Source organism: Ambystoma mexicanum, chromosome 10 (genome assembly GCF_040938575.1).
Source record: "Ambystoma mexicanum isolate Mex_15411 chromosome 10, UKY_AmexF1_1, whole genome shotgun sequence".
NCBI classification, from domain to species: Eukaryota; Metazoa; Chordata; class Amphibia; order Caudata; family Ambystomatidae; genus Ambystoma; species Ambystoma mexicanum.
The window spans coordinates 276,529,251-276,547,678 of record NC_090932.1 but is presented as its reverse complement, the minus strand read 5'-3'; the positions used below and the strand labels follow the sequence as shown (position 1 = coordinate 276,547,678).

At 44.8% G+C, this 18,428-nt stretch overlaps 1 protein-coding gene across 1 annotated transcript in view; it reads right to left on the bottom strand.

The window, feature by feature from the left end:
• Positions 1 to 18,428, bottom strand: part of ARHGEF4 (Rho guanine nucleotide exchange factor 4) — a 399,330-nt gene that overhangs the window by 11,014 nt on the left and 369,888 nt on the right. Inside the window, exon 12 of the mRNA XM_069617840.1 lies at positions 14,111 to 14,354. Within this exon, the coding sequence (XP_069473941.1) occupies positions 14,111 to 14,354 (244 nt within the window). The remainder of the gene's footprint in view (positions 1 to 14,110; positions 14,355 to 18,428) is intronic.

The following is an 18,428-nucleotide window of genomic DNA, read 5'->3' as shown; positions in this document are numbered from 1 at the left end:
AACACTTGCAGAAAGCCCTTCAGATTCCAGGAGATGGACGTTCCAAACACTCTAAGGGGAACGCTGAGCCAAGGAGGAGCGTGGCCAACATTTTAGGGTCCTGTAGACAGTGTTGCCCAGTGCCACCAACATAGGCAACAAGTTGAATAAAGCGGCAGTGGGGAATAATCTGAGCGTGGGCAGGGCAAGGGAACAGAAACACGGACAAGGGCTGCTATGCAGCCCCTGCACAAAACAGGTTGGTGCTCAGGCGTCACCCGACTGTCACCCCCGCCGCCCCTCCAACAAGTGTCACACCACACCAAGGGAAGGGGGGCATGACAAAGGATCAGGGGTCATCTAAAAGCAGGCAGCAAAGGAGGCTATGGCCACACCCAGGTTTCCTTTGTTAATATCCCCACAAAAATATCGCGATACAAACATATCGCCATATTTTTTGCGGCGATATTGAACCATGGACCCTGCGGGGGACGCCCCTGCAACCCCCGCATTATTTTCAAATGTGTGGGGGACATCCCCGCAACCCATGAACCCACAAAATATCCTCCCCAAAAATATCGATATTTTTGGTGGGGATATTTTGTAGGGATACCCACACACCTAGGTGTGAAGGGCCATCGGCGGCCATCGGCGCCAGATGGCCATGAGGCAGGAAGTCTCCAGAAGTGTGAATGCATGCCGTCGGGCAGGAAACAGCGAATACAAGGAGAGGCTAGGCCTTTGGCAAGCCAGTTCTTCTTGCGACTCTGCTCGGAGTATCATTTCATCTGCGCAGGGCAGAAGACGTTCATTTCTTCTTCCCCAAAACCCACCCACCCGAAGGAAAGGAAGAAGTAAAAGAACCCAGGGCAACGAACGGGGCCCACAAAGTCGTGGGAAGAATTGCGGCACGGGCCAGGCAGAGGCTCTGGCGCTCTGGCTCCTTGCCCAAAAGATGGCAGTTTGGTTTATCATTTTGTTATCATTATGTCCGGTTGGTTGGATAAATAAATCTACCAAATTGTTATGACATTACCATGTGCAATAAAACACCACAGACTTTTTATTGCCAAACACAAAACAAATTTGTCCAGTCATCATTTCTCAGCCACAAGGCGCAGGTAACCAACACACAAAAAGGGTACAGGTCCGGGCGGCTATGCCTCCTCTGATTATTACGTTGTGCCACTGCTGCCAGGTGCTCCGCCAGGAGACTTATTTGGACACGGGGTCGTTGCACTGGTACTTCTGTCACCATGCACATTCTCCTACTTGCAGTGCTCTGCTGACTCCATCCCAGCCCGTTCCTTGCAAAACAATTGCTTCCAAAGCAAAGTAGTACACCCCCCACACCCCCAGTGGAATACTACTGTTTCTGGTTACGTGGTAAAGTATTGGATTCCTGCATGTGCTCCCCTTTCATGGGTGTCCCATTTCTATAGCTGTTCATCAAATATAGAGGCAAACAAGGCTTTCAAATGAAGAATTTACCCTACCTTTCTCCCATTTCTGGAAGCTTACTTCCTGTGCTCTCTCATAGTAGGTCCCCCTTTCCCTCAGTTACACGGAACACACGTTTGCTCAGAAACATTCTATAGCTGCACACTGAGGACCAAATAATTAGAGGGCACTTTCTCTGGGTCACTGATGAGTTTTCTCTAGTACCACCGAACAGGCTGTCATAGACCATTGGCCGAACCAAAAACGCAAAATGCTTCCTTGGGCCAGTTTTTTTAGTCAAAGTGGGCCCATTTTTTGGCCAGTGTGGGCCAGGTTGATGAATTACTTCACTATGCAGCTAGTAGTTTTGACCAGTGTTGCTGAATAAAAATTCTTTTAAATGCACAATTTGGATTACATTTTATCAAAAAACTCCCCGTTGGGTACTACTCAAACAGTGTCACAAAAGGAATGAATTCCCATTTGCAACTGTGGGCCATTTATTCGTTGGTGCTCGAGACAATATTATGCCCCAGTCCGACCCAGCCACTGACGTGTGTTTTATGTGGAATCGTGCACTGAATTCTTCCCAGTCCTTAGTGTTCGGTCTTGTTGAACTCCTTAGGCCAAATACCTTTTAATAATGCACCGTTTGTTTCTGCTTTTCACACCCTTCACATGGCCCCTCTCGCAGGCGGGCCAGTGCACGGCCCGGTAAGGCCAGCTAAGACAAAAGGAGGGCTCAAGCGCTCAATATTTTGCCAATAAAGCACTTCCTGGGGCTGTGGAACCGACTCATGGAAGGGGAGTAGTGTCACAAATACTTGCAGTAAAGCTCTGGTGCTGTGCTGCCCTAGTCATGGGGAGAGAGGAGAATTCTAAACACAGTTAAGGCCTGTGGTTTTTGGGCCTGAGTCAAAGAAGGAGAGAGAAGAGCATGAAATGGGCCTGATTACAAGTATGGAGGTATTACACCCGGTAACCTGCTTACCGTTACAGCAGGTGGTAATTACCGGGATGCCCAGTAGGTCCACATGATTGCAAGTCATGCAGACCATACTGTTATTTCCATTTTTTAGACACACACAGGACTCCTTGGTGCTCCAGTAATGACTGCATCGGGTAATACCACCACCGGTAATTACCGTGTACAGTACCAGTTTTGTGTGCAGTAAAATCCACCACCCAAAACCAGGCGGTAAAATGAGTTTCCAAAATGAAACTCATTATTTGACAAATTACCAGGTGTTTTACTACTCAACCAAACTTGTAACAGGCCCATAGTTAAGGTCTTGGGCATATGGAGGGTGAGTCAAGGGAGGAGAGAGGACGAGGAGTGTTCCAAACACTCACAGTAAAGGTCTAGACCTACGGAGCCTCTGTCCAATTTCCAAACTTCGACCTTTGACTTTTGATTTGAGATAGCCGCTATGGTCAAATTCAAATCTTTGATATTTTAGCATATCTAAAATGGGACCTTTTTATAAACCACGTCAAATCGACCAACAAGGAACAGAGCACTGGAACATTAGAACTTGCTTGGTTTCGGTTCTTATTCATTCTGTCTTTTGGGTCTGTATTTTTGGTCACCCCAGCGATCATGATTTTATACAGCTCGCAAAACCCGTGAAGGAGGTGAACCCCTACCCTGGGCTGCTTTTGGGTTTGCAAGTACAGTTTACAGCATGATGGATTTCTCCACTTTATTGAGGGGTCATGTCCTAAAAAATAAAGTGGGGGGACCCATCAGCAAATGCAATGGGATGTGACGTCGCCAGAAATTAGTACATCAAGGTGAAATATGCACATTTCATTAAATTGGTTTTGCATAATCACCCAAATTGCACGGGACAAATGGCATTTGCTTTTGATAAAATCAACACACACAAAAAACCAAGAGAGGATATTTTCTTTTAATAGTGTTTTTAAAAAGGTGTGCATGTTTTAAACTCCAAGAACCGATACAAATTTTTTCTCTGGGATTTGCAGTACCGAAATGGGGCATTTGACCTTTAGTTGTTTATTATTTTTCATCAGGTTATATAGTGCAGTGGTGAAGTGTCCGGCCTACAGCCCTGACTACTGTGGTTCAATCCCCGTGGTTGGCTTAAATGCATATATTCAAAGAGGACATACAATGTTTCTCATTTTAGCTGGGGGGGACTGAGTCCACCCTCTGAAAAAAGTGGAGGGACTCCGTGTACCCTCGACTTGAGCCCTGACTTTATTCCTGCATGACAGGGAGTCACGTCCGGCTGCGAGATCGGCCCTGCCTCCATTGTCAGCAGCATGCACTGACCTGCCACTGGACGCAATGCATCACAGGCTTTAAGCATTCGAGTAAGCGAGATGCCAGCCCGCACAGAACCTGCCAATGCTGTAACCAACTAGTTGATTAACTAGAGCAGGGGTCTTCAACCTGTGGCTCCCCAGATGTTTTGGACTACAACTCCAATCAGCCCTAGTTAGCACAGTCAATGGTAAGGGATCATGGGAATCGTAGTCCAAAATATCTGGAGATCAACAGGCGCAGACCCCTGAACACAAGTATAACGTTCTGGAACACTGCATCAGTCTTCATGCACAGTAGAGGGCGAGGCATTTGTACAAAAAAGACAACAAAAAGACCATAACTGTCTAGACCAAAATCACACATTAGGAATCTAATGTTTGGTTGTGCTTCCAACGAAATTCCTGTACTTTCAAATGCTGTATTTCATTAATGTGTACAGGCTCGCACATTGAATGTATTTCACTTGAACACATGGAATGGTGGCAAGCATGTTACTGGTGGTGGCTGCATTTGTATAGACAGGTTTAACAGAGAACTGCCTCTTGGTGCTCCTTCCACCCAGACCTGTTGAAGATCTCCCCACTAATTCCCTATTATTGCTTCTTCACCTTTGTTGTACTCATCCCCGGCTCCTATCCAATTTACTTTATGATGTCATCCCAGTGCTTTCTGAGCAGGCACTAGTGATAATCACTATTCATTCTGATTCTATAAAAGCATCAGACTTATGCATCTGCATCTGTTTGGCCACATGTGTAGAGTTGTTATCTGGTGGGCTTTTGTGTAGGGCATTTGCTGCCATTGTCATGGTCTAATTGCTCTGAAACCGGTAGGAAAAGGGGTTGCGTTTGGTCAGGTAAGATGAGGTAAGTGGTCTTATATGGCACCCTTCTGCCGAAGTGCATGGCTCTGTAAGACAAATGGATGGGAGGATGTTAGCAGGATAAAAGTAAAGGCAACTATAGAATCCTATCGCGTTGATGTGTGCAGGACGGAAGTACCCGTTACTTGTGGTATACATCAAGGCGGGTCAGCCGTAATGGTGGCCCCCTGGTTACTGAATCAGCGAGGGGTGAGGCAGGGTTCTTGATAGAAAATGGACAGGGTAGGAGTTTCATTAGTACGCTAGACCTTGTTGGTCGTCTGATGGGGAGTGAGGCATAAGGTTGCAACATTTTTATAGTGAGGAGTTAGTGAAGGACTAGACAGGTGTGAGGAGGAAGTGGAGTGACTGCCTAATTGATTCCAGGGTCTTGGTTGCAAAGTCCTTTCTTGGTTTGAAAGACAGAGCTCTGGTCCCTTGTCTCATAGCAGAATAGATCGGCAACTGGACGGGTATCCGATGAAACATTATTTTCAGTGGTCGCGTGACGAGATTGATAGGAATCAAATTCAAGAAGGATCTTGATTTGTAGGCCAAAGAGCCTAATATCTCAATATTTAAATGTGCTAGTTAAAAGCACCTATTCACCTTAAGGTGGGAGGAAGGGGTGGGAGTGTAATTCTCTAAGCAGGAGGTATAGCCATTTGGTTTACAGTGGAGTGTGTTTTGTGAGGGTTTGGAAGTTAATAATTTTCTTGATGTGAGCCAATGGATTGTAAGCAATGCTGGGGGATACTTGGAACCTTTTTGTAAATCGAGGCATTGAAAACAGTTAAGATTGCTTTTGTCTTCTGTTGATATGTGCAATGTTTAAGGGGATGGGCTTTGGGTGCATGGTACGCTTCTAGGTGTTACTTGCAGGCAGTCCATTGGGACGAGCCATTGTTGAACCCAGAGGTTGGTTGTTGTCTGTGTTACTACATTTGAGCATGATGATCATGTGGGTAGTGCGTGGACCAGTGTCTTTCTGTCAAGTGTTAGTTTGTGAGGAGACACAAATCAGTTCATGCCTGCTCGGTCTGTGATTTGTGGTGGTATTGGTGGTTGGGTAAGTAATTGGTGAACGGCGAGGTTGGTTGGTATGTTGTATTCTGGTCGAGGTCGAACTGTACCAGTTTTTTGTTTCTTTTGTGTCCTGAGTGTGCCAAGGAGCACATTTTGTAGTGGAGGAAGGTTGCAGTAAAAACTGGTGGTGTCATCTATAAGGAATGATGCAGCTTCCTAAAAGGATTTGTATAGAGTGTTGACCTTGAGTTCATTCTGCAGGCGTGCAACCAAAGTCATGAGAGAGGCTGGCAGAGAGAGCAGACATGCATTCTTAAAGATTCCGTCTGCAATCTTGGTAACCTTAGGCTCATTGGAAAAGAAATTAGATGCAAGCAAAACTGCAAATGAATAGGAAAAAGGTCAAGCAGAGTGGGACTGGATTATCTATCAGGGAGAAAAGTTTTAGAAGGATCATAAAATAAATAGATTGTGACTATTATCTTTGTGTTGTGCGACCAGAGTGGTGTGTTTGAATAGTTCGAGAGCAGGACAGACCTTGGAAAGTGTATGCAAAATTAAATTACCCTCAGGGTGTTAGTATTGGAATTGTTGAAATTGCCATGGCTAGCATTTCACATATTGACAGAGTTATACTATATACGTATCAATATGATAACTCTGTAAAACTCCTAATACAGAGACAAAGACTTCCTAAGAGAATTATATGTGTATATTTAATTCTTTCTCCCTCTCTCATGTGTGTGTATTATTTATATATATTCATTGAAAAACTTTAGTTAAGGGACAGTTAAGGTAACAGGATATAATGCAACAAACCCCTTGAAATTTAGTTCATGTAGGAAATCATCATCTTAACTTGTCCCCCCCACCCCGTTGATGACCCCTAGGATCTAATGATATGTTATTTATATAGTGCTTACGCCTAAGCGATTATCATAGAACACATTTACATACAATATCACCCAACTAGAGTTGGCATTCATTTATCGAGCTCAGAAGGATGAAAGGCTGAGTTGGTCTTGCCAGGATTCGAACCTGTGACCTTCAGATCACACAAAGACGCCCACTGAGCTATCTTGCTGGCCTCTCATTTTGTTTGTCATTGTGAATCTCATCTGTTAAGTATGTGCTCATGGGCTTTGCAACGGGGGGGGGGGGCGGACACCTATTTAAGATCATCATCGCTACCCACATCTGATTAATTTCAAGGTTTTGTAGCATTAAATCTGATCACCTTACCTCTTCCTTAACTAAAGTTTTTTCAATGAATTTCAAAGGTTTTGTTATACCATAGTTTAGTCAAGGGCCACTAGCGATGGCCTTTGGACGTGCTCACTGTATATTTTAATACACTAGTTTTCTTTCAAATACACTCGTCATGGGCTTTGGCCGCTGGACATGTTCTACCAAAAGGTTTCTTTGTGGCCCGCTGACCAGGGTCACTTGTTCAAAGACCCATTTCCCCCTACCTAATAGATGTGATCACAACAGATGTCCCCCCATTTATTTATTTTCTTCTGTTCCCATTCCCCGATAATCCAACAATAATAACTGAGGTAATCTTGCGCTAATTACAGCGACAATGCTTGAAAATGTAAAAGTCCTCACAGGCGCTCCCCACGTCCCTCCTCTCTTTTCCCTAGGTCCCACAACCATCTCAGTTGATTTTTATCTCTTTGCCCCCCTCCCATTACTCCATTCCTCTATTTGCTTCATCTGACCGATTTTTGTTTCCGAGCGTGTCTTGCATTATTAACACAGTAATCTTGCGAGATACTCCTGGCATTTCCCTGATATTGCGAAAATGTCTGAACTGTAACTGGCTCCTCAGACCACCCCCAACTCCCCAAGATTACATGATGTCCTCTTTCCCCCTCCCCACGTCTAGCCTGATGCAACTTCAACCTTTTCCCTCCTCCAAATAGTTTTTTTTGTATTTTTCATTTTGCATTCCCCAGATATGACTGCAGTAATAGCTTGTATTGAGAAAAATAAATTGCAAATGTTCATTTCTGAAAAGCCTTTTTGCTGCAAAGCAGCATGGGAGGTTATCTATATTTTTGGGAGATTATATTTTTGGGAGAAGGGGCTACCCCCTTCCCTGTCAAATATTTCAAAAATTACTGAATGGAATAACCCCAAACCTGTCCCGGAAAGTAAGTCAACGCTTCGTACCCAAGTTGTTTCTGATTTGGTCCAATTCCCTTTAGTGGTTGTTGCACTTTGGGCTTGATAAAATATGGATGTTTTCCTCTATGGCAAAATAGCCTAAACAGTGTTTTTTTGCTTTCTTAATAACCTTTTCATTTTTTAGTGACCCTTTTCCATAATTTCCAGTCTGAGGGGATGGGTAGGTGGGGAAGGGAGCATGACAAACTTTTTCTTTGGAAAATACCACTCAAATCTTGTCTCCAGAGAAACAGTTTTTTCTGACCAAACCAGATGCTTCATGAAGAGGAGGTGGTGGGAGGGGAAGTCGGGTCCATGTCTGTGAAATTGGGGATGCAGATTGATCATACCTCAAAGAAGTAACAGATCCTACAGCCATTTTATCCTCAAATTCAAATCTTGGGATGTCTAAATGAGGAAATATAGTTTGTGGTTACAAACACTTTACAATTAGGGTGAGAGCTGTGTAATATAACATGAGGATCAAGCCGTGCGTTATGCAATCAGTGATTCAAGCATACAACCGTTTTATCCTAGACCTATTTATAAACTATAAAGATCTGTAGTAATTCTTATGCTCACAAAAAGCTATTTGATTTTATGTAAAGCAGGCAGGAACCATCATTTGTACTATTTATTTCCTTCATCTTTCTCATAGGGAATTTTGAAAGAGTACAACTGGAAATAATTAAATGGTTCTTCTGGGTTTTGATCATAGGTTTTGCTCTGTTAGACAAGTGTAATGCTCTTATTATGACTACAATATACACTGGAAGTGATGAATGGAACTTAACATTGTAAAATGTTAAAAGGGGTCAGTTTACAATAATAGTACAAATAAAATAATTTCATTTTTATATTATATAGTAGCTGCTTTTGCTGAGAAGACACACCATTTTGTCTCTCAACATGCCCTTTATTCTTCGAAAGGGTCATGCTCAGATTAAAACCAATGATCTGTTTTTTTTCTATGAACATTAAAGAAATGTAAAATGTTCGCCTGCTGGACACATATTGGTAGTGCTGCTGAAATCACACATTTGTCACAGTCAGTCACAATCTCTCTCTCTCTCTCTCTCGTTGGCTAGTCCCTTATATGGTCTGTCATAATCCCAGCATCCTGCAGAGCCCATCTGCATCTCCCTCATCCTCCCTTACAGAAAATGTATTCTCAGTGAAATGGACACTTTCCTAGAGGACACACAAGATGATAATGTATCTCTACAAATACAAGGCCGGCCCCCATCTTGGGAAGGTCTTGGTCCCCATCTCCCACAACACTTACAAAAATGCAGCACCTCCCTCTTCATCTTTAAGATATCTGTGTTTTTTTAAACTTGTACTTTAAGAGAACGTTAAGTACAGTACACTGAAACAGTAGGCACATGTGTTTGGGGGTTTGTATTGTGTGTGGGAGGGGGCGTGGTGATGCGGTTTGTGGGGAGTGGGTGCAGGCCAGCAGGGAACATAGTCACACTACCTCTTTTTGTACACTTCGACCACTGAGTGTGCCTCCCATCTGATGTGAGAGATGTGGTTGGAGCGCTTCAGGCCCCTCACTGCTCTGAGGGCTTTGTTTTGGAGCAGTTGGAGTTTATTGATGTTTTTGGTGGAGGTCCCTGCTAGGATAGCATTACAGTAGTCTAGTTTGCTCCCTATGATGGCTCTCGTTAGGGTGAGACAGATGTTAGAGGTGAGGAATTTCATTGAAAGGTTTATAAGTTTGGTGGAATAAGCTGCAGAGGAGGCGATAACTTTGACATGTTTTTGCATGTTTAGCTCAGTGTCCAGGTAAACGCCTAATGTTTTTACATGGGCGGAGACGAGGATGGTGTTGCCATCTATGCAAAAGGAAGAGAAGGCACGGGTGAGGAGTTTGAGGTGGTGTGGGGTGCCCACAATGAGTAGCTCTGTTTTACCATCATTCAGGTAGAGATGATGGGTAGCCATCCAGGCCTGTATGATGCTGAAGACGTGATTGATGTTGGTGGAGTCTAGGTCATGGTTGCCAGTGATTTTGAGGAGGACCTGCATATCATCGGCAAAGTTGGTATATGGGATGTTGATGCTGTCAAGGTGGTCGAAGAGGGGTTTATGATACATGTTATAGATGGTGGGGAGAGGCAGGAGCCCTGTGGGACACCATAGGAGACAGCTACGGGTACAGCAGATTTGTGACCCGCAAAAACCCTTGTGGATCGGCCAGATAGAAAGGAATGGATCCACAGGGTGGGTTCAGGGGTGAAATGTTTACAATGGATTTCCTGATCTACAAGGTCGAAAGCTGCCGAGAGGTCTAGTAGTAGGAGATTAGCAAGATCACCATTATCCCTAATGTGGTCCAGCTGGATCTTGAGGTGAAGGAGGGCAGATTCAGTGCTGTGTCTAGATCTGAAGCCTGATTGGCGGGTACCTAGAAGATTGCGGCTTTCCAGATGTAATTGCACTTCCGTGTAGGCTGTACAGTCCAGGATTTTGAGGAGGTATGGAACGGTAGTGATGGGGCGTAGTTGGCAGGGATGGTACCGTCTAGAGTGGGTATTTTCAGGAGAGGTTTGACCCATGCTTCTTTGATGGCAGTGGGAATTCAGTTGGACTTGACAGATGCGTTGATAAAGCTAACTAGGGTAGGGGCCAGGGGTTATGCACACATTTTAACAATGTTGGCTGGGCAAATGTCATCAGCACAATTGGAATCTTTCAGGTGCTGAATGGTGGTGAGGACTTCGGGGGGGAGACGGCAGAGAATTGGAATTGGGGAGGAGGGGTAGTAGTTGTAGAAGTGCAGGCCGGTGGAGGGTAGCAAGGTTGGTAGGAGGGATTTTTTTTGGATAGCTTTGTCCCCTAGCGTCTGAGTTTTGGTGTCCAGGGAGGATTGGATGAGGGTGTGCCAGAGTTTATCTTTTTGGATGTTGTCAGACGGGGGTCAGGGACGTCATTTGGGGTCGCCAGAGGTCGCAAGAGCGATCGCTGATGATTGGCCAGCGACCTCTGTCAGTCTCTTGCGACCTCTGCCATCCGTCCAATCAGAGGAGGGGGCGTGGCCACAGGGATCTTCATTCCGTGCTGTGTGTTGCTTGTCCTCCATTTTGACGTGGTTTCTGTTTTAAAAGATGTGCGCGGCGTGCTCCTGAGCTCCTCATGAGTCCTGTGCCGAAGGCCCATTGAGTACAGTGTCAGGTCGGGGTGGGCTGGCTGTGTGTGAGTAGGGGCGGGTGTGTGCATGGGGATTTGTTGCTGCGGCGTGTGTCTGTGCACAGCCCTCGCCTGCGGCCACGGCGCCGCCTCTGCAGGCCCGGGGTGACTGAGGTCGGGTGTGTGGGTCGGTGTGTGTGCTTCGCACACCATGACACACGCACACCAATGTCACCAACGGTCCGGAATTCGCCTGAGGACGCCGCAGACCCAAGCACTTTCCCGATCCCTCATCTCCTCACAAAGTCTGATGCTACTTTGCTGCGGTTTCGTGACCAGTGTTGGTCTGTTGGATGGTGCATTGAGCCAATTCGGTGCTCATGTTCTGCCCTGCCACAGCCCGTGCACTTAACGTTCACTTGGAAGTTAATGGAAATCAGAGAACAAATTCCAGGGCTATGATATGGTAAGTCTCGTTCTTTTACTAATCGTTGTTTCAATAAGGGCATTCATGATTGTACTGGGTATTTGAAAAGATTACTTCCTATGCACCTTACATACTTTTTTTTTTATTGTGCTGGCTTTCCCCCCTTTAGTTTTTGTAACTGAGTGCCATCTGTTTTTGGTGTGGCTCTTTGTTTACATTTCAATGGTTCGATGTTAAGGTAAAGTTTGAACCAACAAGACTGTATATATAACACGTTCAAAAGATTTTCATTGCAATTGCTTTGACACGAATCCAGTTTGTTTCTTTACGGGATATAGCATTTGGGACCGGAACGAAGTTGGCCAGCCACATCAATTCTGCCTGTTTACTGGCTAACCATGACAGTCCCACCATAGCGTGAAGCTTTTTATCGGTGATAATTGTATTATTCCTCAAGTCTTAACAGGCCCTCCTTGCCCACTGGCAGACTGGTTCGTTCCAAAACAGTCAGTCAGCGGGCAGCCGCTGCCGCAGGGAATTAATTGCCATTTACAAGTGGGTCACTTTTTCATTGGCGCCCGAGACAATGTGATGGCCCAGTCCCTGTCCAACCTTGATTAAATGTCCCATACACTATGAATCAAAATACGCACTTGACGAGCATTCCCAGAGCGACATTGGGGAAGCTGCCATCTATGCAACACTTTCAAACACATTACACTTTTATGGAGCTGATTTATAAACATATAAACTTTCATACACTCATTACATGAATCTTCTTCACCTTGGCAATACCGGCTGCTCACACACGTTCTATTAAAAAACACACAGCCCCAGTTCTAATCCTTCCTACAAGTAATGCTGAAGTGAGAAGCTCGTTTATTTTTGCCACCCTAGCAGCAGTAAATGTGAATGTGTCTTGGGCGCAAGAAATGCTACTTTTGCGTGTGGAAATATTGCATACGCCCTGGATAGATATTTCAGAAGAATTACATTTTAAACATATTTATGTTGGACGTTGCTTTAATTTTGTGTTGGACTTTGCTTTAATGTTTAATGTAACAATTTCATGTAATTTATCAATTTTGAATCTGACTGTTGTTTTAACTAACTGAGATATATCGATCATGTTATCCGAATTAACTACTGAGTAAAGCATAAGGGTAATTCCAAAATTATACCGCAAATGCCATAATGGTACACGTATGTTTTTTACAGCTACAAACTGTTCTTGCACTGAAATTCTTCAGTTTTACCAGCAGAACCGAGACGACCGTGGGGATTTTTGTTCATACACTTCCCATGGCAACATGGACCTTGACACACTGCTACATATGATCCATTCATGTATGAAATGCCACAATATAGTGATATCGTAACCATATTTTTCTGTGTACTGAGTGATAATGCTTTACGATGACACTTGTCACGCGGGGGCGTGGTCAAATGACAACATTTCCTGTGATGTCACTCTTGGGGGCGTGTCATTGTGATGTCACTTCCGCTACCCCTGGCATTTTGGTGAAATGACGTCCCTGACAGGGGTACTGGGGATTCAAGCTCTCTAAGGATTTTGAAGAGTTCTTTGGTGTTGGAACTTGCATTGGAGATTCTGGTGTTAAAGATGTTAGCTTTAGAGTCTGTGATGGCTAGTTTATAGATGTCGGCTGAGCGCTGGAAGGTTACTTTGTTAGCGAGAGTAGGGTTTTTTCTCCAGAGATGTTCAAGGGCGCGTTTAATTTTCTGGAGGGAGACTAAGTCCTCGGCGAACCAATTTTGGATTTTGTTTTGTTTACAGGAGGTGGTTTTGAAGGGTGCATGTTCATCAAGAACAGAGAGCAGAGTGGAATTGTAGGATGCTAGGATGACTTTGGGGGAGAGTTGTTTGGGATTGGGTTGAGGGAGGTTAGGACGGAGTTGGTCAGCAACTTGGCTGTGAGTTTACGGGTGTGTCTAGCGGTGATGCAAAGGGGTTCACTAGTGGTGGGGGTGTTTTTAGTGGTGGGGGTGAGGGTGAAGGGGATCAGTGAGTGATCTGACCAGGGAAGGGGGATAAGGGGGATACTTGGAGGGGAGTGTTGCATTGAAGAATCCAGTCAAGTATTCTTCCTTTTTCGTGGGTTGGAGAGCGGACTAGTTGAGTGAAATTCATCTCCTCTAGGGTGTGTGCTGCCAGCTCAGCCCTCTCTTGAAGGAAAGGTCTCCTTTGTGAGCTGGCTGAAGTACACATTTGGACGAATCAGAAATCTAAGAAATGTGTATAATTTGCACATTTTAGAGATGTCTGATTGTTTTCTGTTTTGGGCACGTGTTCTGGATTAGAAGGAAGCAGCAGTGTAAGGAATCCTACACCAGCAGCTCAGTTATACAGTTTGAATTGTATTATTGATGAGTGGTGTGTCTTTAACTCAGGGTGAGAGGTTGCTTAGAGGATTGAAGTTGCTGGGAGAAATTGTTTCTGTGGATCAGAGGTAGAGTTCATGGACTAAGACATTTGATGCTATCATAGGGAAGTGCTCCAGCTCAAGCTCAGAGTTGTTGATGGTATGCAAATTGCAGACAATAGCCCTCTTTAGACAATTTCCAAATTATAACATAAGTAAGTAATAGCCAATAAAACATGCTTCCAATTAAAATGTTTTTCTCCTCTCCCCCGTGTCTTGTAAAGTAGAGTACAGTAGTATTCATGTTATATAATTTGTGGTATAAAACTGTTTTACATTTGCAGATTAAAATAACTAGTGTTGAAGTGGGTGCCGCCTTGCACTGTTCGTACCTGTTTCCTGGTCCATCTGCACCCGCTTCCTTTCATCCTCAAATGCCTGCAGCCAGCGCATCTTCTGCTCTGGTTTCTTTGCACAGAAGAGGTGGGTCTCTTCTGTGCTCTGACTCTGGAGTTTGAAGGCGTTCTTTACGCTGATGTTGAAATCCCTGTCCTTCCCATCCTCCACGTCCAGCACTTCCATCTCATCCATATCGATGTGGCCCTTATAGTACAAGACGTCGCGCCGCAGAAGATCCTGAAAAAGCAGGACACTGCTCACCTTCAATATCACCTCAAATGACAACCTACTGTTACAGGTGTTTAATGAGATTGTTTCTCTGCTTCTAAGGGATGGTGTCTTTGTCGAATTCACTGTATGTCATAAACGTCCAACCTTCCAGAAAATACCTTACCATGCTTTTTGTTGTAAAGTACAAATCCCCAAATCCTCAATGTGGCCTACTCAACAGATGCACAGTCACCCTTTCAAGGCACTGGTAAGCACCGCGAGTGAGAGGTGAGCAGTGCTGATCCCCTACTGAACAATGCAAAGTCGACTCCCCATTCCAAGTCTATATGATATTTCTCTAGACTGTAGGTCAAGTCTGCTTGAGCTGTTTTAGGCAGTAGGCAACATCTAGTTTTGTTGTTTTTTGACAGTAGCCAGACTACTTGAGCAGTTTTTTTTATCTAGCAGGTCAAGCCCACTTGATCAGCCATTAGATTGCAGGTCCAGTCTACTTGACCTGTCTTTAGACAGTAGGGAAAGTCTAGTGTTGCTGTCCTTTGACAGTAGCCAAGACTACTTGAGCAATCTTTATTTAGTAGGTCAAGTGTACTTGAGCTGTCTTCAGACAGCAGGTCAAATCTACTTGAGCTGTCTTTCGACAGTAGGCAAAGTCTACTTGAGTGGTCTTTAGATAGTAAAACAAATCTACTTGAGGTATCTTTAGTTAGTAGGCCAAGTCTATTTGAGCTGTCTTTAGGCAGTAGACACAATGCACGTGAAGTGTCTTTAGATAGTAAGCCAAGACTACTTGAACTGTCTTTAGATAATAGGCAAAGTCTACTTCAGCTGTCTTTAGAGAGTAAGCCAAGTGTACTTAATCTGTCTTTATAATGTAGGCCAAGTCTACCTGCACTATTTTGGACAGTAAGATACAGTCACAAGCAGTGCTGTTTCCACCTTCCCATGTTCAAGAATGGCTGGGTCCCTTGCTATCTTTTACTTCCCTGATTAATTTCTAGGTGGGTATGGCATGTGATTTGTTTAGTTTCCCAGTCATATTTTTTGCTGATCTCTGTTGTGCTGAGCGTAGGCTCTCTCAGCTAGAAGAGAAGTTGTTTGGTGGTGCTCTGTGAAGCAAACGTTTTGGCTTTGTAATTAAGCAATATTACACGGACAGGGGGGCATTACCCAGCCAGGTAATGCACCAGGGCCATAGTTACAGGCCTGGGTGAAGCGAGGGCCTTAACGAAGCCCTGAGGCATTACCAGGCCTGGTTATGGCCCCCAGCCTGTGTAATATTGCTATTAATACCCTGGCACAATTACTGTGGTACTAATTGTTTGTAAATTGGAAAACTGCAACTTTCAACAACCAAAAAACAGAGAGCCGTCATGGATCGGGAGAAAGGGACTATACATAGTCCCTTCTCCCTTTCCATGGTGGCCTTGCTGATGTCGGTGTTGCGCCAGGAACACTACTGTTCCCTTGTGCAGCCAACAGACAAGGAGCAAGAAGGTAAGTGGGGAGGAGTTTGGGGGGTTCCTTATTGGGTTGAAAAGGAGGTTGGGATAGGACGCGGGGCGTGGGAAAGCGGGGGAAGCGCACTTACCTGGAAAACCCGGTAAGGGAAGATGGCGGCAACCCGCTCTGAGCGGGTGCGTTTCTGTGTGATAAAGCCCCAACTCCGAACCTCCTCATTGGCTGAGAGGCTGCCACACCCCCCTCACCGGGTACTTATACAGAATTGTCCACTAGTCCCCGATGAGCCACCTTTTAGCTGATTTGTGCTGCACTCTGTTGAGCCCTTTTTTCGTCAGGGTTCCCGCATGTTTCCTATTTGAAACTTTGGTTCCAGTTTCCATCTTGCCTTGTCTATTTTGAAGCAAGATTAAGGGCCTCATTATAAGCTAGGCGCTCCCGTAATGAAGGGTGCCGGTACGGGACTGGCACCCTTCATTGCGGGATGCCCTATTACGAGGTTCCCTTGCGGGACCTGGAACAGATGTCTGGTAAAACCAGACGTCCTTTCCGGGTCCCGCGAGGGGACCAAGGAGCCAATAACGGGCCAGTTATTAATGGGCCCGTTGTTAGCTCCATCCCCATTCCCATTGAGCCCTACGGGGGCTCAAATGGGAATGGGGAATGGTTCTGTGCATGAGGAATTACCAGGTTCTCCTAGGTCGGAATGACCCGGTAATTCCTCATTCACAGTCCCCGGTATTGGAGCCCAGTATGGAGGCAGCCATGGCGCTTATAGCACCATGGCTACCTCCATACTCGTAATGAGGCGCTAAGTCTTGCATTACAAGTTACCTATAAATACAGAAAGGGAGCTTGTTGTTGTTGCTCCACCATTAATGCTGTCCTGACTCCATTGTGATTTTATTTATGGTGTAACAGGAAATATTTTACAGAGAAAACAGTGCCCATACAAATAGCTACTATTTAAGCATCCCTGCTTTTGACTTGGGGTAAGGTCTAAATTGCTTTTGCTTACTAGTCTTTGTAATCTTTTGCTGTCTCACATTTTGGTTACCTAGTGAGTAACTTTGAGCAGTATTTGAAGGCGAAGCAGCTATGGGCGTCTCATGCAAAACTAAGCGTGCCTGTCTTTATTATTTTCTCCCCTTGTTTTGATACCGCAGCTTCCCTGCTTTACTGGACAAGTCGAGTCCTTTGTTTAGTGCAGAGCAGCGGCTGCCTGCGGAGGCAACACTCTAGTAAAGTGATACACTTTGACTCCTTGAAAGAGCTTTAGATGTCGTTTCCGACTATGATCACACATCACGCTAATCCAATACTCTGCCCGCTATGCCAGCTGCCTTTTCTGCAGAGTGACTGTCATCAGCTGCCCATGGCCTTCAAGACAAAGAGAGAACCGGTACAAACCAGTATCTCAACCCTATGGCATGGCCACCCATGATGCATTTGATCTGAAAATCAGGGTTTGAATGCAGTCCCACCATGCCTGGACTCAAAAGTCACCCAGGTAGTAAAATATCGACCAGACCCGACCCCACGGGGAACTGTTAATGTAATCGCAGTTAACGACAAGGGATTGGTCAGTTGCTCATCCAGCATCACTCGGTGCAGGAACATGGTCCCTGCAATCTATCATGCGCGGGGCCAAGCGGACGAGGGCAAGTACTAGACCTATCCCTGGGTCTGCAGCCATGCATCTACCAGTCTGGAGACTTGACATGACATGCTACTTTCTCCAGGTTATGCATGCCTAAAAGAAAGAGGGGAACATGTGTAACACGCACTGCAACGTATGGAAAGCTGAGTTCATGTCTGCTTGCACTTCCAGCCTTAAAAGGAAGGCTGCACCTTCCCAACCAGAGTATGCAAGGTTTTGAACGGGTACAAAAGGAACACACCCATGTTACACTTTTTTGCTCTGCTTACATGAAAAGTAATTGGATAAAAAATAATTTCACACTAAAATATAGTTTAAGACGTCTTACATAAAGTTTAGTACTGATTTCACACTATTGGGGTTCCTTACATAAAAGCGGACATCATCAGAAACTTCTCCACTCTTTTACTGTATAAGATGGGACAAACTTGCAAACAAGATCACTGTTTCTTGCAATGTAATCAGCAAACATCTGGTAAACTGGCTTCATTATTGCCCCAGCGCAAAACTGTATAATATGCAAAGGCTCTCTGCGTGCTGCTCCTCTACATAGCTTGAGTGTCACGTCATGCGTTCCATGTAGTCTGTGTAATACATTAATGAGGAGGTGTACTGAGGTCAACCATCTTCTAGAAGAAGGAATCAGGGTGCTTCCTTATTGGTGCTAAAGCTAAGGGAACAAAAACCACCTTAGAATTGACTCCTTCGTGTTTTAAAGAAGGAATCACTTTTATTATTGGCCCGGGAATATGGTGACCACAGTGATCCATTGATTGTCTTTTACTAAATACTTGTTGCAAAATCGTAGAACACTGCTTGCACCTCTAAGAACAAATTCAGTGGGCTTTAAACATTACGCCTTTAGACAATCTCTGCCTCTGAAGAGGGCCTTTCCATATCATCACCATTTCACACTGTAGAACAATCCCTCCCTGCGAACACTGAATCCCTAGCAACACTCA